This window comes from Parus major, chromosome 15 (assembly GCF_001522545.3).
Source record: "Parus major isolate Abel chromosome 15, Parus_major1.1, whole genome shotgun sequence".
Lineage (NCBI taxonomy): Eukaryota > Metazoa > Chordata > Aves > Passeriformes > Paridae > Parus > Parus major.
The window spans coordinates 757,167-782,780 of NC_031784.1; the positions used below are offsets into that span (position 1 = coordinate 757,167).

Sequence of the window (25,614 nt, forward strand, 5' to 3'; positions counted from 1 at the left end):
GCTGGGCTGAAGGAGATGCTGGGCTGAAGGAGATGCTGGGCTGAAGGAGATGCTGGGCTGAAGGGAGAGGCTGGCTGAGGGAAGATAGATGGGAAAGCTTTGCCACGCCGGTTTTGTTAATAAAATGTGCAAAAGCTGAGCTGCTGTAGTCAACACAGTGCATTGGTCCAGAGCTGGGCCAAGCAGCCAGCTCCAGGCTGTGGGAGATGAGAGCAGCTCCTCACTCGTGGCTGGCAGCAGCTCGGGCTGGGACTGGAGCTGGAGATCAGCTGCATCCAGGCTGGGACTGCATCCCACAGGGACAGCTCCAGGCTGGGACTGCATCCCACAGGGACAGCTCCAGGCTGGGACTGCATCCCACAGGGACAGCTCCAGGCTGGGGATGAGCTCCTCAGCATCAGGCAGGTGAGCTCAGGGACCCAGCCTCCTGAGCCTCCCTGTGTCCCTGGGCTGAGCTGGGGGCCAGCAGTTCCCCTTCCCTGGGGAGGAGCAGGGAGGCAGGAGCAGGTGCCAGTCCCCAGGAATGGCTAAAGACACGTGCTGAGAAATGTCTCACCCCGATTGTGTGGCCTTTCTTTCTGTACCTCCCTCTCTGAGACATCAGGAATGTGGTTCAATTCCCTCTCCTTTGCCCACTGATCTCTTGTCCTGAGGGATGTCTGCTCCAGCAGCAATCTCTGCACCTGCTTAAAATTCATTTTGTGAAATTAGCATAGGAGAACTTGCACAAAAATTGGCAGGCTCCGTGTATTTATTATCCAGGTGTGCTGAGGAAATTGCAGCCACTGCTATTGAGTTAGTGCTGGAAGAAAGGAGAGATAATCCTTTTTGTTCAAGACAGTTGAAGGAATCCTTTGGCTTTTTATTTTGAAAACATCTGTGTGGATCTTGTCCTTCAAAGATTTCCTGAGCAATTTCATGCGGGGGCAGAGCTGTTTCAGTGCTGTTTGCATCTCTGTGTGGCAGCAGCTGCTCACACAAAAACCTCACGGACCCTTTTGGGGTTTCTGCCCAGAACTCAGAACTTGCAGTGGCACTGAATGCATTTTGTGTATGAGATTTTAAGCAAATATAATGAAACTGTCATTTGCTGACACCTCACAGATGAGCCTTGACCACAATGGAATTCCTGTAAACACATTCAGGAACCAGATGATGTTAACATCACCCAGGACTCCTGGTTCAGTCATTTGGCCAACATTCCATTTATACCCGTGGGGTAATTCAGTAGTGCCCTGAGGTACAGGTTTACTGAGAGACAGAATTCAAGAGTGCCACACCTGAAAAGAGGAATTAGAACAGATATTTGAGAGATATATGCATCTCTCTCCATGTAAAGTCCCTCTTCTCCACTTGTGGTTAATAACTTCTGGTTTTAATTCTGGTTATTCTTTTAACATGCAGCTCCAGAAGTATCATGCTGGCACATGAGGGTTAGAAGGGACCTCTCAACAGGAGCCAGTCGAGTTTGCTTTTCCTGTTGTTTAACCTCTCATCCATGGAAACAGAGCTCCAGAGAAATCTGTTGCTTCAGGAAAAAATAGGAATTTTTAAAAATAGCCATTTTTAAGTTCAGAGCTGACAGGACAATTAAGCCCAACAGCATTAAAAGAAAATGTTGTGGGCTCAAAAAGATGATGAAAATAAGAGCCAAGATAAGGACTGTCATCTTTGAGTAATGCAGAGAGGGAGGAAAGGGTAGATTTTGCTTGTAATAAGGCCTAGCAATGGCTCTTGACTGCAGCACCAACTCCCTTTGTTTTACACCAGAAATGGTACTTTGTGCTCCAGTACAGTAACTGGGAGCCAGCAGAGAGCATTACCTGGCCAGTGGTGCCCACAGTGTGGGGAAGGGAAGAGAGGAGTGAGGAACCTGCTCCAGAACACACACACACAATGGAGCTATCACTAAAGCTGTAATTACCATTAGTTCAGTCACATTTCTGTCTTGATAGAATTCCTTCAAAATCTCAAAGTCTTAATTAATTCTCTCATCTCCTTCCCTTGTCCTGCTGTTGAACTCCTAATGAGCGGTGGCATTTTCTGTGGGGCAGCAATGAGAACACGATGAAGAAACAAGGAATAAATGGAGCTGACATTTGCTATCTAATTGGGGAAATATCTTCTTGCTCTCCTAGGGCGAAGGTGAAGAGAGGAGTGAACGTTTTGAGCGTGAGAGCCAGCAGCCCCTACCTGTGGGACATCAGGGAGAGTGTGGATTACACTGGGAAATCTGCACCAGCTGTTGTGCTCTGCCAGAGGAAATCTGCTGCTGAGAACAGGTAGGTCCAGCAGCCTTGCTGTTCAGAGCTAATGGCTGTTTGTCCATTGCAAAACATTTCAATGGTTGTAATACATTTTCCTGTAGCACTTGAGCAAATGCCTTTGGAAAAGCTGTGGCTCTTTGTTTTGTGCTGCATGACTCCATCACTGCATTTTGTACTGCATTACTCAGTCCTAGTGCTCAGAGGAAGTAAAAGCTAGCAGGAAATACTGTACTCACAAATTATTTAGAAGAACTTGTTTCCTGTCTTTGATCAACTGATTGTGGCTAGTTTAACTTTCTTCAAATTATTTGGTGCCAGACATTTCAGTGGGGGGGTCTTTATCTGGCTGCTTGTGGTGGATTTTTTTGGTTTGGTTTATTAATTGGAGTTTTTTTGGTGGGTTGTGTCCTTTTCCTTTGTTTGTTTCTTGGTTTTGTTTTGGTCATTTGTGACTGGATGATGATGATGATGATGATGGTGAGATTTATATGAATTTTTGCTCTGTAGAAGGAAATAGATTTTCTGTTTTCCATTCCCATACTACAACATTGATCTGTCTTAAAATGCCTTCATCTAGCAGGTAAATGTTCCTTTTTTAATCACAGCTATTTATTTCATGAATACATTTTTATATAATGTGCTGCTCATCCATTTCTTCTGGAACTGCACATTTATAAGGACTGACTGCATTTGCTTTGGTTGGCATTGCTGTTAGAAAACTTCCCACATTACACGTGGGATTCATGTGTGAAATTTCAAAATCTAAAAGGACTTGGAGGATTTATTATGTGGTTTATGGTATTTAAGCAAATACCTTCTGAACCTAATAATTAGGAAGTTTTATCTCCTTGCAATCTGCATGTGTGGGAAAAAAAGAGGAAGGGAAGAACTTTCCTCTGTAATCATGGCAGGAATCACTTTCTGCAGTAACAGCTCAGGTTCTACACGGTTCCTTTGCCACAGTTGAATGCTGAATTTTCCTCACCTGAAGCAGGTACTGTCGTGTATCTGCCTGAATGTCACTGGGCAAAGCAGGAGGGTGTGTGCACGCCGAGGTGGGAGCTTCCTGTGCTGAGCACAGCCTGGCAGAGTCCTTAAAACATCCCCTCAAAGCTGTGCAGGGAAATGTGAATATTTCCATTGACTGAAATGGGCATTTTTTTCCATCACGCTTTATCTTGTTGGGGCCATAGAGTGCATTTCCCTGATTCCTCTTCCTCAGCAGGAAAATATAAAGCAGCCTCATGGGGAAATTGAATCTTGGCAACTTAACTTGCCTTCACTATTCATCATCCGGTGGCAATCCTTTAAAATGACCCCTGGTACACAAAAAATAAATTATTATGTCATCTTTCAGGCACTGCTTGTGGATTGCACATGCTGAGTATAAACATTGCTGGATGTTTATTAAAAGAAATCTGAGCTCATACACAGATTTTACTGGGAAGAAAATCCAGGGAGAACAAGGTTACGTGTATACCTCTCCTGTAACTGCTGGTTTGATTTGTTCCATCGAGTTCCCAGCTGAGATTTTCTGGTTTTCTCACTTTTGAGAACTTCTCCCTCCTTCTTTGTAAATGAGTGCAAAATATTTGCAATTCATTACCTGGTGTACTGTTTTCTTCATTAAATTTAGTGGGATCTGTTTAGCTGTGCATTTTAAGAAGCAAGATGAAACATTTCATGGGGAAAGAGAGTGGAGTGTGCTCTCCAGTTTTAGGGAAATAATTTTATCCTTATCTAGAAATGTTTGATGTCACCAAATAGGCACAAGGGGTAACAGTTAAATATTGATGTCCCTTACCAAATTTTTTCCTCCACAGTTCATTTAGAACTTACACAAACTCTGTTGGCAAATTCTTTAATTTCTCCTAAAAAGCAGAGGTCTGATCACATGGATGCAAAGGTGGCAATGTTAATTAACTGCAGATTCAGTACCTTTGTGTTCCTGATAGTTTTACATGGATCAGAAAATAGTGTTAATAAAGCTAACTCAGTGTGACAAGTGTAATTTCACGGCTTAGGGAGGCACTTGTGCAAGTGACAAACCCGAGCAGAACGCCAGAGCGTTTCCTTATCGCGGTTTGAAATATATCCGTCATTTTGTTTGGAGAGGTTCTGGCACTGGCAGCTTATCCTAACAGGATTAACATATAAATATTATCACAGCCAGCAGGGTGTTTTCAGATGAATATTAACAGCAAATATTATGATTCTGTCTAAGAATAACTAATTAAGCCCATCTGTCAAATATGATTTGAAGCTCTGGTGCCTTGCTTATTACGGCTTGTGACAGTGTTCCAGGTTAATGGTGAAGCAATTAGAAAGTTCTCCCCAATTCTTCTGATTTCATTCTCAGGCAGTAATGATTTGGTAATGCTCTAAATCCTGACCCAGGAGATCATTAGACAGGTTTACTACTTGTAGCATCTGTAGAGCACTGCTGTTCTTCATGGGAAGCATCGATCTTCCCCCCTCTCCTGTCAGCAAAGAGAAAACGGGGTGGGAATTAAACAGTGACCAGAAATGGGGCTGGGGAAAGCCTCCAAGCTCTGACTGAGCCAGGGACACACATCCTCATCTGTGCCATCCTTTCCTTCTGTCCTCTGGAAGTTGGCTGATTTCATTTTTGTTACTCCCTCGTGCAATGAGGTGAATGGAACAGGAGAGTGAGGTTAAGGACTGCTGCCTTTCCTAAAGATTGTCCTGGAGCTGTTTCTCACCCTACCTGAAAGGGGTTCTCTCTGTGTGCCAGTGAGGGTTGAGATGAGGAGCAGGCAGAAGTTGAAGTGTGGATTGCTGCCTGTTCTTCCCCCCTGGTTGCTGCTGGGCTGCCAGGCAGGGTGGGCCTGGAAAATCACTGGGGTGGCTGGAGATGGAGATTTATTGGGTTTTTCTCATCTGCAGAACAGGACTGACAGCACTTCCCTCTACCCACAGCTGCTGTGGAGACATCAGGCAAGATGTGATGTGATACTAATGGGTGTTGTGATCCTCTTGCAATGTTCTATTCGTGTTTATACTTCTGGGTATAAATGTTTGTTATCCCCATTCCGTTACTGTTCTCTGTGCCTGTGGCAGGAATGAAGCCACCAATTCAATCAAATACAAAATAACTACAGACAAAGCTTGGCCATGTCTGAGTAGAACCTTAATGACCATTTCCTGCCTTATCACCAGAAGTATTTCAACACATCAGCTTTGCCCAGCAATTCCCTTTTGCAGGAAATGTAACAAGGACAGCATTTGTTTTGATATTTTTCCTCCTCAGTTCTGTAGCACTGAAGGAGTTGCTGGTTTGTGCTGCCTGAAACCAGATGCTGCTGTCAGAGAAACTGATTTTCAGTTTGAACTATGAGTGGCTAAATCTGTGAGAACGTGGACACAGTGAGAGACAGAAACAGGATTTTCTAGGCTATATCCTTCATTTATTCCTGCAGGTCTCACTTGTTCATGGTACTGTACTTCAGTGCTTAATTTTCTTAACAATTCTATAATTGAAGAAATTACCTTGATATTAAATAATAACAGGGGTCAGGAAAAGGTATAGCAACATTGCCTTTGATTTTGCTACACGATATTTTCTTTCTGTTGCATTTATGTCCTTGGTGCCCTGTTTCTCTCATTTTCACATGCAGTTATTAAACATTTTCATGTTGTAAATGCAGTGAGCTGTTGCCTCTCTCTCTCCTTGTTGCACATGGCAGTGCATTTGATGGACTCCCAGGAGTAGTCCTGAAACGCTGCTGAAGCCAACAAGAGCAACAAATTTAACATAAATAACAGCCTAATGGCCACAATAATTACACTCTCTCTTGCTGCTCTTCATCAAAATGCTTCATAAAAGTAGTTTAATGCTTTAGATCACCATTAAATTTTTTTTTTCCTTTCTCCCATGTGTTCATGTGACTTTGTCACCTAGAAATAGATTATTGCTTGGAAAGAGAAATTTCTACTCTAAAATGAGAGAAAAGAACGTGTGATGTAGTAAAAAAATCCTCTTGTATTTTGTCACATCCCATCCTGTGGGAATCACGTGAACTTCACTTTGTCAGAGTGAAATAAAAGCAAGAAAGAGACTGCAGCAATCAGACTTTGAGGATGGAATAAACTCCAGGACCAGTGGGTGAAGGGCTGGCCTTGGCTGGATTGGTGATTTTGGTGATTTTGGTGACAACCTAATGCATTATTTGTTGATGTGAATTCTAAGCAAAAAAGATTCCTCCCATTCCTTTTTTAATGCTGGTTTTATTATGGAGGGAAACAGGAGGGAAGGGAGAAAGGTGACACTTTTATGGATTCCAAAATTCTTTTCTGAGAATAATTATTCAGCCCTAAAAATCTGTCTGTTCACTCAGCATTGTTGGTGCTGATGAAATAGATTAAGATATCTATTGCTGGGCAGACAGAATGTGTTCATTTAATTGTGACACAGCAGAGTTTAACTCCATTTGTACTTCTGAGACGTGTGGGTAATGATCAGCTGTACACATATATACCCTGGGTGCTTTAGAGTTTTGTGCTGGGTACACTTTGGGCTTTTCTGCTCCTTCCTGTGTTATTGGAAACCTCCAGGCTTCCAAGAGTTTGTCTGTTGTGATAATGTGAAAGTGCTGAACATCTCAGAAGTCATGTTTACATTCCTGTGTTTGAAGGCAATTAGTCACAAACCTCTATTACTCATTTCAAAGCTTAAATGTGCCCACAGAGATAGAACCCCTTGAGATGTTGAGGCAAAATAAATTTGTCTGAACCAAGCCTCAGTGCATTATTATTTTACACACTGACCCACTTTTTCCATTTTTTTAAAAAAAGAGAACTATTTTATTTAGCAAGAAATGCAGAATCTTTCTTGAAATCATTCTACTCAGTGCTAATGCACTAGAAAAAATGTTTACGGTTATCATCTTGAATCAAATCAAAAGCAAAGAGATGAGATAATAACCAATTATTAGATAAAGGCATTATTGTTACAACTTTTTCACCTGTTGGATTGAGACTCATTCATTTAAAAACAAAAATTGCAGAAAGATGTGAAAGGCTTGGATGGCCTTTGGCAGCTTAGAGGGGAACTCGTGTCTCAGTGACATTCACATGGAGGAGATAACACAGGGAACTTCTGCTCCAAGGGCAGAGACACAAAGCTGTGATGTGCTGGTAATCAGGCTTGCTCCTGCAGTTATCCATGCAGCACTGTGTGTAAAATGAGGTTCTGTGGCACAGTGCTCAGCATGAAAGCTGAAAGGGGCTGTTGTGATAATGTGAAAGTCTTGTGGAGTCTTGTGAAGGCACTGCAGCTCTGCAATCAGCTGATGCACAAACAGTAAATAATGTCAAGGGCTCAGTCCCCTTTCACTGAGAGTTCTTGGCATGAAGAGCTGGGAACCAAATAATTTGAGGGGAACGAGCTCAGGTGAAGCAGTTTGCTGACAGAAGTCAGTTGAAGAAAGGGCAGGTAATCCATGGAAGTGCTGGGAATTTTGTCCTCTCTGCCTGGGTGATGTGCAGGTGCCCTGGGGGTATTTCTGTCACCTGTAGAGCACAGGCCCTCCTTTCTGTCTGGTGTGGAAGCAGCTAAAGGATATTTCCAGTGCTCTGGATAACCTCATTCATATTTAGTGTCTGTATTTTTACCCTGCTGTTACACAGTTTAATAAATACAATTTTAAACTTGAGAAAGAATTATTTCCCTTAAGAACCTTCAGGATTCATCATCGTTATGCTTGCTTTGTGTTTGTGGTACTTAGCACTGTAGTTCTTAAACCTTTAGTAGCCCAGAGGCTCAAAATAACAATTCCAGTGGGACAAAACCAGTTTGCTTTCTATTACAAAAGAGACAGCAAGTGAGTAATCTCCTGTCTATTAAAAATCTAATATTAAATGCAAAAGTGTGTCTTATGAAAATATCTCTAATGGTGCTGTTGATTTTTTTTTTCCCTTGGAGGAAATCTTGTAAGAAGTAATACTAATTACTGAGAGAGTTGGAAAGTTGAGTGGATGACTTAAAATATGAGCTGAGGCTAAAAATACGCCTGTTGCTCTTGAGATAAGGGAATTCCCATGTTTAGGGTGAAAAAACCAATCTGTCACATGCAAATCACAGCAAAGTGTGGGCCAGAAGGTGAAGGGAATTATGTAACACAGCATGGCATCCTTCTAAATGCCAAAAGCCATCCTAAATAAATTCCAACTGCCAGTACAAGGCTGAGTTCACTGGACATTTGCATTATTTTATGGCTCCCACGTTTATTGTGCAGGTACATCGATGGCACGGGTCTCTGGAATTGCTGGGGTGTCTCAATCTCCTTTGGGAGTTTCTGTTGGCTTCCGAGGCAGTGGAAGACTTTGGGTGCTGAGGATGCCTTGTCTGTGGGTGTCCCTGGGTCTGACAGAGACGTGTGTGTGTGTGTAGGAACTGGGAACAGGACAGGAATGGGAGCTGTGGGATTTGCAGAGCTGGGTGTGTGTTCCCTGGATGTGCTGGGATCCATGGAGGGAGGCAGTCATTCCCCTGATGGCAATCTGCAGCTCTACAGCACACTGCAGCCTGGCAGAGGCTCAGTCTGGAGCCCAGCTCTGGAGCATCCCCTGGAGCTGTGGAACGGGCAATTCCCTTTGCATCTCTGTCAGAGATCTCCGTTTGAAATCCACACTCGTTGTGTAAATGATGAATCCTGTCCTGTGTGCGAGAGTTTAACACCAAATCTGAGCAGAGGAATGCACAGAAAAGGTGCAGTAGGAAGTGAGACAAAAGTACATTTTGGAGTGAGTAGGAGTGGGGATTCAGGCTGTGCCTATGGCAGATAAACCAGCCTGGAAGGGATGAGCAGCCTGGTGCATGATTCCTTGGAAAAGTGCAGGAGTTACTACAGCCTGTGCTCCCTCTGTTACTCAGGAGCCCGCAGAGTTCTTTGTGTTTGGTCAGAAGTTGGACTTGATGATGTCCAAGGTTTTTTGTGTGATTCTCCTGCTCTGTGGGGTGAAGGCACAGCCCATGGGAATGTGGCCCCTGGCACGGGGTGCATCCACTGCTGTCTCTGTTCCAGGAGGATCCAGCCCAGATCCTGTGGCTGTGCCTGGGATTCACTGCCAGGGAGGGATCACCTGCACTTCCAGATGTGCTCATGTTATTCTTATTTCAGGGCTTACCTGAAGCAAATATTCAAATGTGCAGTTAGCTGAATGGACTCACCAGGCATTCCTGAGAGAGATTTTCCCTGGCATGCTGCAGGAATGCCTGCCTGCCTTTTTCTCAGCTTTAGCTGAAATACTTGAAAATCCCTTCAATTTTGACAAGATACTTTCTCTTCTAGAAGTCTTACCCGTGACCCAGAGCAAGTCCTTGGTCACAGGATGAGCAGAATCCTTGAACTGGAACAGCACCGTGAGCTCGTGAAGTGCTGAGTGGAACCTCTTCATTTTCCATTTATTAGACTCTTCCATTTAATCTCATACGAGAGAGAAAATAATTAGCTTGAATAATTTTCAATCCAATTAATCTATTCCTGAGTGGCAAATATTGTACCTGGAAACAGATCGATCGTGAAGTGTTTCCTCTGAGATGCATTTTCCTGTTAATTGTTGAAGCAATTAATTTTCTTACAGACATATGCAGGCCTTTGTGTGAAGTAGTGAAGGCAAGGAAAACAAAAGGCCTGGAAGAGAAGGAGAGATGAGTGTAAAAAATGAGCAGAGAATGATGAAATGCAATGTATGTAGAGCACATTATCCGTGCTGTCCATACATTATGCACGTGCCAGCATCCATCCAGCCATGGAGGAGCTTGCAGGAGTTGCAGAAATGAGGACACAGAATTGTGTTGCAGAAATGAGTTGGAGGGAATCTTTGCTGCATATTCATGAGGAACAGTCTCACATGAACACATGGCACTCGTTCCACAGGACCATGGGCACAGAGGAGTTTGGCAGACGAGCTCTGACAAGTCTGGGTATGACGTGGGTTTCAAAAGAACGTCTCCCTCCTGTCCTGAGAGCCAGTCTGGAAAAATCTGGGGAGATTTCTAAAAGGAAAACAAATTTCTGTTTTGCATTTTGGATACAAAATCCAAAATTTATCCAAATTGTGTCCCTTGCCAGTCTTTGAGTCCTTGCTTGGAAGCGTAAGAAACTTCATAACTTCTATTTTTGAGTGTTGCTTTGCAATTCTGAACATATTTTAATAGAAACAGACAATGCTGTTCTCCTAAATTCTACTGCTCATGGCAAAATGGCTACAATTTAACTTGGTTTTCCCAAAAGCTGGATACTCCTCTGACATGGAAATTTATAGTTTCATTTTACAGCTTCATTCTTTTGCCAAGTTGTCAACTACTGAATGGAGGATTTTGCAATTCCAAATAATTTTGAATTGTCTTAATTATTTTTGTAGCTTTCAAATCCACGTTATTCCCATGATCTCACCAATATCTGTTTTATGCTAGAAATGCATTTTCACATTCAGTGCATTCCTACTGTCTATATTGCAATTGTTTTTAGGTTCTGATAGATTGAATCAGGTTGGATTTTATGCACGTTCAATACCAAGAATGCTGAGGAAGAGAGGGGGGTTGTGGGTTTATTCTACATTTGTTTTCTGTATTTGAGGAAGATAAACCTCTGACTTAGTCCTTAAGAGTCTCAAAGAGAATTACAATGTCTTGATGAAAAATTACTATTTGTTCAAAAATCAAGACTTTGTTCTCATAAAGGACATGAAAATAAATCTTATTTGCAGTGGTTGAGCAGCAAAGGATCAGGAATTCAGCTGTCTCCAGAGTTTTGGGATAAATGACACTTTTAGAAATGCAGCCTTATGATCAAATCTCTGGGATGGTGGCAATCAGCAGCTGTTTTGTAAAAGCTGTATTTTTTGCTCATTACTTTAGGTTTGTGGTTTTGGCACTCTCATCATTATGTAAGTCTCTAGGAAAATATCTCTTGTTCAGTGGTTTAAGGGATTAATCCTGTTTGTGAAAAGAAATGCTGCTTCTGCTTCTTGGATAAACCACAAATAAAGATTTTTTACTCTTCAGTTGTAATCAGGACATGTAAACACCCCCAAAAGTCCTAATGAACTGCTAATGATCATCCAGGTGCTTCCATGGGCAGCACAGAAACTGCTGAGTTTCATTGTATGGAAATGCACAATTACCTGGGAGCTGAAAGCAGCTCTCAGGTACAGAATTGCTGTCAAACACAGCCCTGTGTCCACACACCTCTGGCCAGCTCTCATCCCCCTTTCACTTCCCAGACTTAACATTTCATTTTCCATCCCCAAAAAGATGCAATAAATGGAACTTTTTACCGTGGAAAAGGAAGAGCTGTGCCAGGGGCAGAGCAGAGAAAGCAAATATTTAGATGTGGTCTACAAGGAAAAGTAGAATGTGTATTTATGAAGGTCCTTACAGTGCAAACACAGGAAGGAGTAAATTACAGCACTTCATTTGTACCCCCAACCTTGTTTTAATGTTGTAATGTAGGGTGAGCAGGGCTGCTTCAAACTGGCACATCCCCAGGAAGGAGCAGTTTGGGCATTGTTGTTTAAACATCTGGCTGTGGGGCAGCATTCCCAAATACCATTTTTCATGGCAAGCTTCTGAAGTCCCTCAGGTGCTGTGGTTTTTCAGAGCATAAATCTGTATTTAGATCCATCAGGAAAGGAGCATTTTTGGTCTGTGCCTGTGCAGAAGTCTCCTGCTCTAAAATTAGAAAGTCAATTTGTCTGTTAAGGCAGGGGAAGAAGCAGCTCTACATGGCCTCTGAAATTAGCAATGAAACAAGCTGTATTGAACTCATCTGCAGCTTTACACCTCGGGGCAGCCACTGCATCCAAGACACACAATATTTCTGCAGGCTGGCACAGTGACTTTACAGGGAAAGGAGGAGGGGAGCAGGGACTTGCTTTAGCCTGATCTCCAAATGAAATAAGCAGCTGAACTTTTAAAATCATGCAGAAGATTAAAGGACACTTCAAACAGTCTGGTGTGTCAATTTATTCTGCTGAATATCTCTTCCTTAATTGTCACCAAACGAAGGCATTAAAGTGAACAGAGCCAGGTGCTCTGTTAGAGGGGGCTGCTGCTGTAGAGAAAGGAGAGGAGGAATGCAGAGGGAGGTCCTTCATGTGGTACAGACCTGGGAAAAAGGGAAATAAGGCAACAATTGGGATGTGATGGAAAGGATTTACCATTATTGCTGTACAAGGGTCTGTGTCTCCTGTTGGAGATAATCAGCCCCGGCAGGGGCTGCTCTGGCAGCTGCTCAGCACATGGGAAGGCACTGGCCATAAACTGCTTCAATCCCCACAGGCTTCTACAAAACTTGAGCCTGGAGAGGCCCAAGGATTTGGAAAAGTCCAGGAGCTTTAAAGGAAAAAATGGGATGTAGTTGCAAAGAAGTGCACACAGCTTTTGCTGCTTTCCCCCCTCAAAGACCTGGGTAGAAATATGAAAGAAATTGGTGCAGCCTCATAGCAGGCCTTAAGAGCCATCTCCATGACTCATAATTCAAATTAAGTTACACACACGTGTGTGATGTTAGGCAATTGCAATTTCAATATATTGTAGATTAAATTCACCTGATACTGATGCCATGCGAGCCACATCTCAAAGAATGTGCATAAAGATGTCAAGGCAATTTCTCAAGCTGTTTCCTCCTAAAAGATGAGATTTTTTTTTTTCTGTATCTACATTAGCTCTTAATTTACATATTGTTTCTGAGCTCTGTGGATATTACTTTCTTTTTTGTTTGTACATCGCCAATATTCATGCTTTCTATTTTTAACATTATAATATTCCTCCTATTTCAGAGAGGTGTCAACAGGAGTGGATATATTCAAGAGCTGTAGTGCAGATCTCTCGCTAATAATAGGTGTAGAGTGTTTTATTTCAAAGGAAAGGACTTGTGCTTATTTCTGTCATAAATACAGCCAGCAGTGCTACACATGTGCTAACTCCAGAATACATTTGTCATTTTTAATGAAGGAAATAAAACAAGTAACTACAGCTAGGTCAATTTTTCATTAATTTCATTGGGTTTTTTTCCCTTTGGAGAAAAAAAAGGGATTTTAGGCGGGTTTTGTGAGCAGATGAGTCTCACACTGCCTGTGCATGTGTGCCTTAGATTTGACAGCAGCAAAGCTGACTCAGAGATGGTTATTTCTTATCTGTGTCATGAAAATACACAGAGCACAGGAAAAACATAATAGAGAGTCTCCAGGCAGCTGAATTCTTATCAATAGGCAATTATGGAAAAATCTTAAATAAGAGCTTGTAGTTTTTTGGACACAAGAGCCAATCAAGCATGAGACAGAGCTCTGGAAGAAAGTGGCTTTTTTCTTGCTCCATCCTCACGGAGCCTCTTCTCTTCCATGCTTAAGTAATTGCCAGAAAATCCTGGCTGTGTAGTGCAGCCCCGGCTGTGGTGTTTAATTATCAGCATGTGGTGCTGGGGAGAGGCTGGAGCCAGGCTCTGGGAGGGAGGTGAGAGCTGCCTTCCTCCAGGGAAAGCCTCCTGGGCTCTTCTGTCCTGGAGACAGGGCTGGAGTGAGAGCACTGTGCTCTGCTTGCTGCTGCCAGGGCTTGGCCAGGAGCTGCAGCCTGGGCTGGCAGCTGTAAATCTGCCTGCTCTGCCCTTTGCATCCTCCCTCGTCCTTTCCAGCAGCTGATTTATCAGTGTGGCTCCTTGCAGCTCACTCAGCGCTGGCAGCTGCCAGAGCTGGCTCCAGTTTAATGGGAAATGGGAAATGCAGGGCTCAGTTCCTCCTGCAGAGCCTGTGGGAATGGGCCCAGTCCCTGCAGACAGCCCTGGGTGCAGAGGTTCAGGCAGGGGAATTGTCCAGGGTTTGGACAGTGGCGATTGCCAGCCCGGCTCTGTGGGGTGAGGAACATCCCATGCACCCCTCCAGAGGGAACCTCTGCCCTTCCCTCCCTCCCTCCCTCCCCAGCAGCATGGACAGCACAGCTGCTGAAATGCTGCCTGGCTCTGCCAGCTGGGCTGGGCTCTGCCTTCTCTGAGGCAGCAGAGGTGGATTTTGTGTGCAGCCTGCAGTGGCACCTGAGCTGGGATGGAGCGAGCAGCGCTCCTGTGAGCAGCACACAAACATCAGCAGGACAGGGAGCTCACCTTGCTGCCCTGCTGGACTCCAGATGTAAAAGATCTCAGAGGGAAGGGTCTTAGCAGGGAAAATGGAACTAAGAATCTGCAAGGTTAAAAAGTTCTGCCTAACCTTTCATATTATTGCTCAGAAGAATTATTTTTTGAAGTTAATAAACCATGTGCATTCACCTCATATGGCGATTTCCCTCCCCAAACAAATTGCTTTTATTGTCAGAACTACAAATTTGGGCATTGTGATCGATCCCATCGTTTTATGAGCTGTCAGCAGAGGGACTTGAAGATGCAGCTTTGCTTGATTGTGTAGGAATAAAGATTGATCAGCCCTGTTGCTGCTCCCATATAGATCCTGGGCTGATTCACAGCTGGTGTACAAAGCAAAGCACCATCCCCTCATCCCTCTTCAAAATCACACAGTCGATGCCTTTTCCTCTGTGCTTCTCTGCAGGCTCTTGCAAATACAACCCCAATCATGTCTCAAGGAGGGCACAGAGGAGGAACATGTTTTGGTGTTGGGGTCTCCCCCTTATAGGAAAATGTGATTTTAATTCCAAACTTTTCCTGGTTCATTTTACAAAAGGTACTGAGCCAAGACTGTTTGCTGTGACTCTTCCATGTTTTCTGTTGCTGTTTGTTAAATGGAGGCAGGGAAGGGAAGGATACAGGGTGAGAACAGGGAGCTGCTGGGGCTGAGGGGCACTGGGGGACTGCAGGGTCACACAAAGGGAAATGATGAAGTCTTCTGCTGCCAGAGTTGCTGAATGTAATTATTTCCAGTGGAAAAAGGGGGTATTGGCTGAGGTGTTTCCATTGCCTGTATTCACTTACCATAATAAGTGTTGCTGGATTTACAGCACAGGTGTCCTAACAGACTTGTGCATGGAACAGGCTCTGCAGTGCCCACAACCTGCACCTTGCTTAGACCTGAGTAAGTCATGAATCACATTCCTCAGCTGCTCAGGAATCACATTCCTCAGCTGCAGGTTTGCTCAGGAATCAATCACACTGCTCAGGTTTGCTCAGGAATCACACTGCTCAGGTTTGTTCAGGAATCACACTGCTCAGGTTTGTTCAGGAATCACACTGCTCAGGTTTGCTCAGGTTTGTTCAGGAGTCACACTGCTCAGGTTTGTTCAGGAATTAATCACACTGCTCAGGTTTGTTCAGGAATTAATCACACTGCTCAGGTTTGCTCAGGTTTGCTCAGGTTTGCTCAGGTTTGTTCAGGAATCACACTGCTCAGGTTTGCTCAGGTTTGTTCAGGTTTGTTCAGGAATCACACTGCTCAGGTTTGTTCAGGAATCAATCACACTGCTCAGGTTTGTTCAGGTTTGCTCAGGTTTGCTCAGGTTTGCTCAGGTTTGTTCAGGTTTGTTCAGGTTTGTTCAGGAATCGCATTCCTCAGCTGCAGGTTTGCTCAGGAACCAATCACACTGCTCAGGTTTGTTCAGGTTTGTTCAGATTTGTTCAGGAATCACGTTGCTCAGCTGCAGGTTTGTGCCTGCTGAGAGAGGAGCACCTTCCATCCCTTGCTGTCTCTGATTTGTGTGGCAGGGAGCTGTTGGGGCATCAGTGCCAGGAACCAGCCCTGCCAGATCTTGTGCTGTGCCCAGAGCAGGTCCCTGAGCATCCCTGGGGAGTGCCAGGGCAGGGAAGCAGCTGCAGCAGGAGGAGGGGACACAGCAGGGCTGGGAAGGCACGGCTCCAGCAGCACGTTTGGTGTGACCTCACACCAGGGATGATCCAGTCATGCTTTGGGTTTTCACATCACCAGTGGGAACATCAGAATGTCTGGGCCCAGCACTGAGGGATGATAATCAGCATTACATGCTTAGAGTCTGTAAAAGCTTTTGAAAATTTTGGATAGAAGGTTTATAAAACAAATCTAGAGACACAGTGGATGTCATTCCATGGCAAGTCCTGCACTTACTTAAGGCTGGTTCCACTGGATCTTCTCCTGAGGTGTGGAACTTTGATTTTCCAGTCTCATCAGGAGGCCCTGTATGGAGCTCTGCCTGCTCAAGGTTCACTGCCCTATAATCCCCCTGAAATGGAGTGGAAAGCCCATGAAAACTGCACTGCATTTGCACCCAAGTGACATATGGCCATGGTGTTAATTAAAAAAAGTGATGGTCCTGTAGTCTCCATGGAGACTGAGCATGCTGGAAGAGGTGGGAGTATAAAATGTTTTCAATTTTAGGTTGAAAGGCAGGGATCAAAAGTTGTTCTGGTTAAAATGCTGGTGGGTGTCAACATGCCCGGTTGAATGATAAGGAATTTTGCACAAATGCTTTGTAAAATGTTTTGAAAATGAGATTTTAAAGCAGGTTTCCTGCAGTATTTTTAGTGGGTTTCTGGAATAGATGTGGATGTGTGGTGTCTGTGCCTTTGTCAAATTCCTACCAGAGTGCATGAGCCAGGAAGTGAAATACCCATCCTGGCAAGAAGGAATCCTTTTTTACAAGATAGCATTCAGAGTCTTTTAAAGCATCATAAAAAGTAAATGAAAGAAGACCCAGCAGAGATGGAGACATTCCATGTGATTAAGATGTCTGGCTGTCAAAGAAGCCAATAAAAAAAAGCTTTTTTGCTTTGGGGAGGAAAAGGCAAGAAATCTCCACGGGAAGTATTTGGCAATAAGGCTGTGTTTGGTACTGGTAAATTCAGTCTCTGCAGAACTGAGCTGCTGAGAAAGTGTTACTGGGGGAAAATCACCTTACTGGTTAAATGCAAAATGGAGAGCAGGAAAGGATGTGTTCTGCAACTTTTCATTCCCTGGTGACCATAGAAATAACATTGCTGCCATCCAAAACCTGGTGTTTGTGAGTTCTGAGATTGCAAAATCCCTAATTTGATGGTTTCCATCTTAAATAATCGTGTTCAGGGTGGGGCTGAAGGTAAAGGGACAGATAATTCACCTCTGTAAGATGATTTCTGTGGGGAACACAGTTCAAAAAAAGCAGAACTGGCAATTCTGGCTATTCTTGGTGCTTTTGCTGAGGAAGGTTTATTGAGTCCCCAGTGGCTGATAGTGGCCAACACTTGTTTATTTTAATTTTTGACATGGATGGATCTGTTGCTAAAAGCCCAGGATGTCTTCAGATTTAGCAGACGAAGGAGGGGGAATTAAAAAGAGCAGCAGAACTGAGAGGGGAAGGTGGATGAGGGTTTGTGCAGCCAGCTCCTGCTGCTGTTGGTGTCCCTTGCAGTCCTCAGCTCACACAGGAGGCACTTGCAGAGAAAGGCTGAAGCTCTCCTGTGCTTTCTGGGGCTGAATGTGAATTTACTTGAGCAAGGATTGTGAGCTTGGATCTTATTATTTTGGGATGGAGTTTTGCTAATGATAGAATCACAAGATTTCTTTATTAAAGTACTTTTAAAGTATTATTTAAAGAAAAAGGCTCTGCCCTTTTCCCCCCTTTAGATCAAGTACATAATTTGGGGAAGACACAAAGGAAAAAAACCATACATGAAATGCAAAAATATGTTCAGTTCTGTGCCAGTGTCTGCCTTGGAATGGGTTTCCTCTGAACAGATGGGAAAGGTCTGAAACAAAGGGAAAACATCACCTAACAAAAATGCTTGGTGCCTGTTTCCTGGAGAGGAGGCATCTGAAGTTCAGCAAATAGATGAGAGGTTGGATTGCAGCATAAGGAAACGTGAGTAACAAATGATGAAATGTGTAACAAAGTCTGGCTGTGGAGTTTTGCTTTAGGAAATGTGGAGATCTTGAACTGAGAGGATGTTTTATGTTTTAGGTGCTGGCACCACCAGGAGCAGCAGTGGCTCTGGTGAAATGGCTCAGCAGCCAGTGCAGGGTTTTCCTCGTGGTGTTCAGTGTGGGAAACTCAACCAATGCCCTGCTTTGCCCTGCCTGGAGTCAAAACCCAGCAGGAGATTCCCTGGGCTTCTCCATTTACAGGAGAAATTCAGTAACAAGAATATTTGTCTGTCATGGATCCCATTCTGTATTTTTTTTTGACCCTGTAATAGACTGACATCAAATTATGGCCTAAATTTAGGCAGCAGGTTTTGTAAGCAGCACTTTGGACAGCAATTCTTTATTTCTCAGAGGCTGGAAAATTACACCTATTTTTCAATAGCTTTGATTCGTTAGTATGTTTATATTGAATCTGTTTATTCTTCCCTAACTCCCTCTAATGTAAATTAGACATGTAATTTAATAATAGCACCTGGGTCAAAGAAATTATTTCATGCCACCTCTCAGTTAATAGGAATGAAGATATTTTATTCTGAAGGCTATTGTGTATGCAGAAATTTTCCATTTCAAAAAGAATAATTAGCAGTATTGTTAAGTTAACTGGGTTTATCTTTGGTCAGCTTTACTCTCCAGAATGACTGAAGAAACAGAACAGTTTGAATGTTTTCTTTGCTGTTCAGTCCTGGCATGGCACATGTGATGTCCTTGGATCAGTTTTCCAAGCCTAACTTGGAAATGGAAACAGCTTCTGGTGTGCACCTGGAAAAATGTGTGTGCCCAGGTCCTGGGGTGGCTTTCATCATACAGCCAATCTGTACTAACTTAATTTAAATGTTAAATGTTGGTGCAGGTGGGGCTGAGTCAAATGGAATGTACAGCTGAAACCCTCTGCTACTGCAATTCTTTTCTTTAAAATTCTGATTTCAGGATAGGAGAATGTTGTCCTTCTCCCCCCAAAATCCAGCTAAGCCCCTTTTGTCTGTGTAGTTCAAACACAAAGCTCTTAAAAAACACGTCACTCTGTTCACTTGTAACATTTATTCGTTTGCCAAGGCTCTGAGTGGGTGTTTAATTTTATTTAAAGGACAGTGTGAATAGCCTCTGGGGCTTAATTTAGAATTTATATGATTTCCCACTTCCCTTAGATAAATCCTAGCGAAGGAAACATCTTTCATATGTAAAGTTGTGATTTCCACCCCATTTAAAGTCATGTTTTATTTAGACCATTCTATTTCCTCTTCTCTTGGGGCAGGATCTGAATTCCTTGTCAGGTCATTAACTATATTAGATGCATTAGATGAAAACATTTGAACATTTTTTGGTCAGAGAAACAACATTTAATGAATTAATGCTGTGTACATATTCTCAGTGGGAGCTTTGTGCTCTTTTCCTGCCCATCCAAAATTGCAGGAGCTTTTTGTCTTAATGGAGCTGTGCTGCTGGAGTGGGCACTTGAGTGGGCACATCCCTCTGTGTGCTGGAGCTCCTCAGGGTGCTAAATCCTGCCCATTTTCCTGCTCACTGCCTGGGTCAGAGCTCAGCAGGGAAGGAGCTGCAGGAAATGTCATTTTGCAGGAGGATGTGAAGGAGTGCTGTGCTGTGTGGAGCTCCTGCAGCCAGCAGCTCCTGGCCAGGGGCTCCACAGAGGAACCAGCTGCAGCTCTGCTCTGGGAAATGCCCCAACACACCTCAGCCACGCAGGATCTTCAGCCTGAGGGGCACCTGGGGCTCTCTGGGCACACCAGGGACCAGCAGGAGCAGCAGGGCTGTCACTGCCTTGGAGCCTGGAGCACACCAGGGACCAGCAGGAGCAGCAGGGCTGTCACTGCCTTGGTGCCTGGAGCAGGCTGAGGTTCCATAAGGGTTGAGGTGCTGCTGTTCCTCCTTCCCCTGCAGCGTGTCCTGCACCGTGGTGCCCAGAGCAAGGTGAGCTTCTGGGAAAGAGCACAAACTCTGGGCACCAGGAATCCTCAGCTGGGGCTGTGGGATGCTCCAGTGCCAACAGGGAGGAGCTGTCATCACCAAACCAAACAGCCACAGTGGAAACGAGGAACAGGAGTTACAGCAGCACCTTGGAAATGGGCTCTCCTTCACTGCTCACACCTGAAGGGAAATTTCAAACTTGCTTTGACTGGTTTGTTATATTCCTATTGATTTTACAGTTTTCCTTACAATTAACAGATAAGGTGCTTTTCTACCTCCACTCAGCATGTTATTTATCCTTCCTAGACAAGGGTTATTACATGCTGTCTCCTTTTCAGGCAAAATCCAATCAATTCTCTGGTCTGTGCTGTAAAGCTGGGGTAAACGGATAGTGCAGAGGAGTTATCTGTCATGATTCCTCCTCAGTGTCTCACAGGAAATGAGCAGCCAGGAGAATCCACTGAGGCTCAGAGTTGGCATTTCCTTCTCTGAGCTCAACCTCGAGGAGCCCAGCCTCAAACAAAGGAGTTCACACAAAATCCTCAACTTACTTCTTTCTGCCCCTGTTGTTTTGTTCTGAAGGACCTGAAAGCCTCACAAGCTGTTGAGGTTTCTGTTCTGGTTTTTTGAAATGTTTATTGGATCTTTGGCTGGAAAAGCGTATCCCTTCAGTGAGCACCATTTGTTCAGCTGCACTTCATTAATATGCACATACTTAACCTGCTCTTGATTGCTCTTGCTGCCACACCAGAGGTGGGGGAGCAGCCAGTGGAACCAATATCCAGCTTTTGGCAGGAGATAAAACCGTGGGAAAGCTAAAAAGCAGGAGTGATTGCTGTTCACAGAGCACCCCAGACCCGTGTGCTCAGCCAAGGAGAGAGAGCAGTGAGACAATTCATAGCTGAGTTTAGAGGTGTGGGTTTTGCATAATGACTCTCCTGCAGTCTTCTCTGTGAGGCTGCCCTGGGGCACAGCTTCCATCTCCTCCCTTGCTCCTGAGTCCCTCAAGTGTTTCAGTTTAACCTGAAATCTTACTGGCATCAGTAGGATTTGAACACTTATTTGAATTTCAGTACCTATATTTTCTTGAGCCATTTATTGGCAGTGAATTCATTGGATGGGCAGCTTTGGAGCAGGGGAATAAAGTGGGCTCTCACAGTAAACATGAGAAAGAAATTCTAGGGGGACTGGAGGATTTTGGATGCATCAAACTTGAATTTTTCAAATTGAAAACTGAACTGAGACGTGCCTTTCAGAAATGCTGGAGTACTGTGGTGCTGAGGGAGGAGTGCAGAGCTCAGTCCTGTGTCCCAGGCAGGCAGGTACATTATTATTGGTTTCAGTAACAACCCTGACCAAGTGGAACTGAAATCCTTCTCCCTTTTCCCACTCTTGCTTCAGTTTCTCCTTTCCCTGCTGCTCAGCAGAGCTGACACAGAACACAGAAAGTTCTCCCTGTTTCTTACCAGCTTCCAGAGTGCCCAGCACCATAAACCCAGCAAGTCTGCTGGGAGCAGGGCACAGGGATGTGGAAGGGGAGGATCCCTGCCCTCGGTGCCTTAAAGAGCAAAGACAGTGTGAGTGGGGAAGGTGAGCAGCCCTGGCTGGAGCCTCTGACAGCCCTGGGGATTAACATTGTTAACATGTTCTGCATTCACACTGATAGCCAGATCATGCTGTATTCAACGCTTTGGAGGTATTTGCAGTATTTTAATAGTAAGCTCAATAGAATAGGCATTTATTTCATAAAGACAGTTTGTGCCAGTCTGGTCTAACAGCAAAATGAGCTGATTAAAGTTTGGCAGACCCTATTGACATTTCTAATAAAGAAATCACTACCGCAGCATTTTTCTCTACTTAAAGCAACAAGAGCAAGAATGGTGAAGAAATAAAACCTTTGAGAGAAAGACGCTGTTGACAGCACCTTTTAACTTCCTCCATTTAATCACAAGTGCTCAGCTTTTGCCACCACTACAGCACATAAAACAGTAATACTGCAATATATTCATTACTCCTCATCCTCTGGAGTGCCTGGGAGTTAGGAGTGTGCAGGGGCCGACTCACAGTGGGGAAAGAAGAGCCTGCAGAGTCTGTGGAGAGGCCACAGTCACCGTAAAATAATCCTGTGGCACATTTATTCTGGAGCTGCTAATGAGCTCATTGACTCGGATCTGCCACTTTGATTCACGTTTCCCAGGGAGAGCTTCATCATTTGGGTCCTTGGTGTGTGAGTCCCTGTCCAAACCCTGCTCAGTGTGGCTGAGCACAGCCCAAGGCAGGCTGGCTCCCCACATCCTGCCCTCACAGCTGGCTGCAGCTGGAGCAGCCAGAGTCCAGCACGGACTGCAAAGGCAAGATGTGAGCACTGAGCTGATTTTCACAGCCCACTAACTAAAGGATCCTTTATGTCCATACCTTCAGGCAAATTAGACACTGGGGACTGTGTAGTTAATCCTTATCACAGTGCTAACTAGATTATTAATTACACAACAACATTAATGGGCTAGTAGTGGTAAGAGCTAAATGAGAGTTTGAAAAGATAATCCCACACCCGTGTCTGCCCCTCTGGACTTTGGGATAACCATTGCTGTGTTTATTTACATATTTACACTTACATATTTAGGAGCTGCTTATTTTGGTTTTCTCTTAGTTTTTTCTTCAGATTTTAAACAAATTCTGGGGACTATCACCAAGTCCTACCTTTATCTCCTTAAAGGCTCATTTGGAAGTGTCCAAGCTGAGGGTAGCTGATGTAACTGGTGGGAGCTGTGTTCCCCTGCCCTGTGTGCTGCTGCTCGGGGTCAGGAGCCGTGTGCTGGGCTGTGTGAGGTTCCTGGGCAGTGTTCTGGGTGTCCTGTGCTGCCAGCACCAATAAAGAGCTGTGTGTGCCTGCAGTGCTGCAAACTGAGCCCTCTCTGCTGCCTGGGTGTTCTCCTGGGAGTGTGTGCTGAGAGAAAACCGCTGTGAGCAGGGATCACAGAGCTCTGCACTGCTCCTCACCCTGCTCCAGTGAATGGCAGCACTGGCTGTTCATTTTAGCTTTGGTTTTATCATCTGCATCTTTCACTTCATTCTATTTATCCATCACATTACTCACCCTAACATAATTAACAGGGAAAGAGGACAAAGGAGGGTTGTAAACAACAGCAACATTTTCCATCCTGTGTGTCCATCTTTGCTGTCCTCTGAAGGAACCAAGGAAATGTGGAAAATAGCAATAAACTCTCCAAAACTCTACATCCCCCGTGATATTGCTTCCCAGGCAAGCCCTTGGCTGCCCCTGCTGCTGTATATTTATGATCAAAGAGTGCTTCAGTCATTCCTGGATAACTTCATAAAACACTTGCACTGTCCCAGCACCTCGTCCTGCACAAAGATTCAGCTGTTCACGTGTGTGCAGCCAGCAGAAGTAACCCTGAACACCTCACCATTCCAATATCAACCTTTTGGCAAATACCTGTAGTAAACCTCACAGAACTGGCAAATCTTTAATTGAAATTATCTTTGCATCCCCAGGGAGATGTTTTGTGTGCTGATGTTATCTTCCTTCCCAGGAGCTTCTGTGCACGTGCTGTGACAGTTTACATGGAAGAGGCATCCTTAATGTGCACGGTTTAGCACCCTCCAACACAGTCCTAGCTTGGAAATTGAGTGCCTACAAAAGATGCAAAAATCAAATCTAAAAATATATCCAAGTGTCAGACTGAATTAAAATTCATGCTTCATTAAGTGGGTGCAGTACAACTAAAAGAAGTCTTGGTAGAAGCAAAACTGTTCAGCTTTTCAGCCAGCTGGGGCTAAATCTCCTCAGAAATGGCCATGGTATTGAGTTAATGGTGTTGAGCACTTGTTTATTCCTAGTTTGCCAGAATATCTGATTGTGTCTTTCCAGCAGTTGTCATGGCACATCTTCAGAGTGAATTTAGGCTTTGCACATTGCCTTTGTTTGATCAACCACCTTCTTGCTGTGAGTTAAAATACCTGCCAGATGCTGCAGCACACCTGTGAGTTACAAACTGCTGCTGCTGTGTGAAATATAAAATATCCCTTTGGTCAGGCAGTGGGTGCTGTGTGAGCAAACACAGCCTGTGCAGCTGCTGTGGCTGCGAGGATTCTGTGCAAACACAGAGCCTTGGAAAACAAATATATATATATATATATGTGTGTGTGTGTGTGTCTGGGCTGGTTTCTCCTACCCTTTCATGTTCAGCACTCAGCCTGGCTTTAAAGAGGGATTTCAGAGAAAGCTTTTCTGTATCAAATGCTGAGAGTCTCAGGCTGGGGCTCTTTGCCGTGGTCCCAGCAGGTTCCTGAGCCCAGAGCAGAAGTGCTGTAGCTGAATGTTCCATGGGGTTAATTCTGTGCTGTTTCAGCAGTGGAGATAGCAGCAGATCTCAGTACATCCCTGAGCAAGAGCTTCCTTCAGAGTACAGGATCCAGCAGAGAGCTTTTTGAAATAGGCAAGTTGACTTCTGACACAGAAGCATCGATTTCCTCCCTGTCCTTTGAGTTCATGTTTTTACATTTCTTTGACTTCTGCCATTTTGCAGATTTTTGCAAATGGATGTGATGATAGACAGGAGTAAATTTAATTGTGAGAGTCAAAGATGAAGCAGAAAGGAAAGCCAAGCAGGTCAGGAATGGAAAGGGTGATGGGATCATTCTGGCAGTGACATAAGGGACATCCCTGCCAGATGTCACAGGAGGGATTTCCATCCCCTCCTCTGTTGCTCATTAACCTTCACAACCCCAGGCAAAGTCTCTGGTGTCTGTCCTTAAAGGCAGGGGTTTGGATCACACCTGGAACAGCTGGACCAGCTCCCAGCCCAGCACTGGAACATCCACTGGGGAGGATCTCTGCAATCTCTGCAAGGATTGCCTGGAAAACCTGGGAGAATCAGGCAGAGGCTCTGAGTGCTGAAAGCAAATTCGACCCCAGTGCACAGGGGTTCTCTGGTGAGGACAGTGCTGGAGAACCTTCCTGTTTAACAGCAGCTCCAAGTCCTCATGTTATTGCTCTGGTGAATTCCAATATGCATTGCCACTGTGTTCTCTGAAATACTGCAACTCTCCGAGGCCAGGGCAGGTTTTCCACAGAAAATGATAATGTTCCCCTTCCTTTATTTTAATTGGTATTTCAGTGGAAGTGAGGAATTTGCTGATTTATGTAATCCTTTAAAAGAGGGCAGGGCAGCAAACTTCAGAGTAATTTATTTTTTGACATATATATTGCAGTGGTTTCAAAGACTTTTGCAGCAGTTTGCAATCCTTTTCTGCAGAGCAAAATATTCACCTCAGACAGTGGAATTTCATGAAGTCATCACTGATTCATGCATTTCATGGTTATTTGCTATTTTTGCAGCCTCATCTGTGTATTTTCACTCCGTGGCATCCTGCAGGCATGTTCATTTCTATCTGCTGTGCTGAAGTATTTATGCAGATTGTTTTAAGAATATGTTTTCAAGCAGTTCAAGAAAAACAAACTCTTTATTTTAAATAATTGCAGCTATCAATGTGTATTTTTCTGTATGTGCAAATAAGAAACAAAAAAAGATATAACTTGGCTTTTAGCAACCAAATACGAATCTCA

General features: G+C 44.2%; 1 protein-coding gene across 1 annotated transcript in view; it reads left to right on the plus strand.

The window, feature by feature from the left end:
* TMEM132D (transmembrane protein 132D) overlaps nt 1-25,614 on the plus strand; it is a 185,485-nt gene that overhangs the window by 70,999 nt on the left and 88,872 nt on the right. The window contains exon 3 of the mRNA XM_015644435.2: nt 2,139-2,282. Coding sequence (XP_015499921.1) covers nt 2,139-2,282 — 144 coding nt within the window. The remainder of the gene's footprint in view (nt 1-2,138; nt 2,283-25,614) is intronic.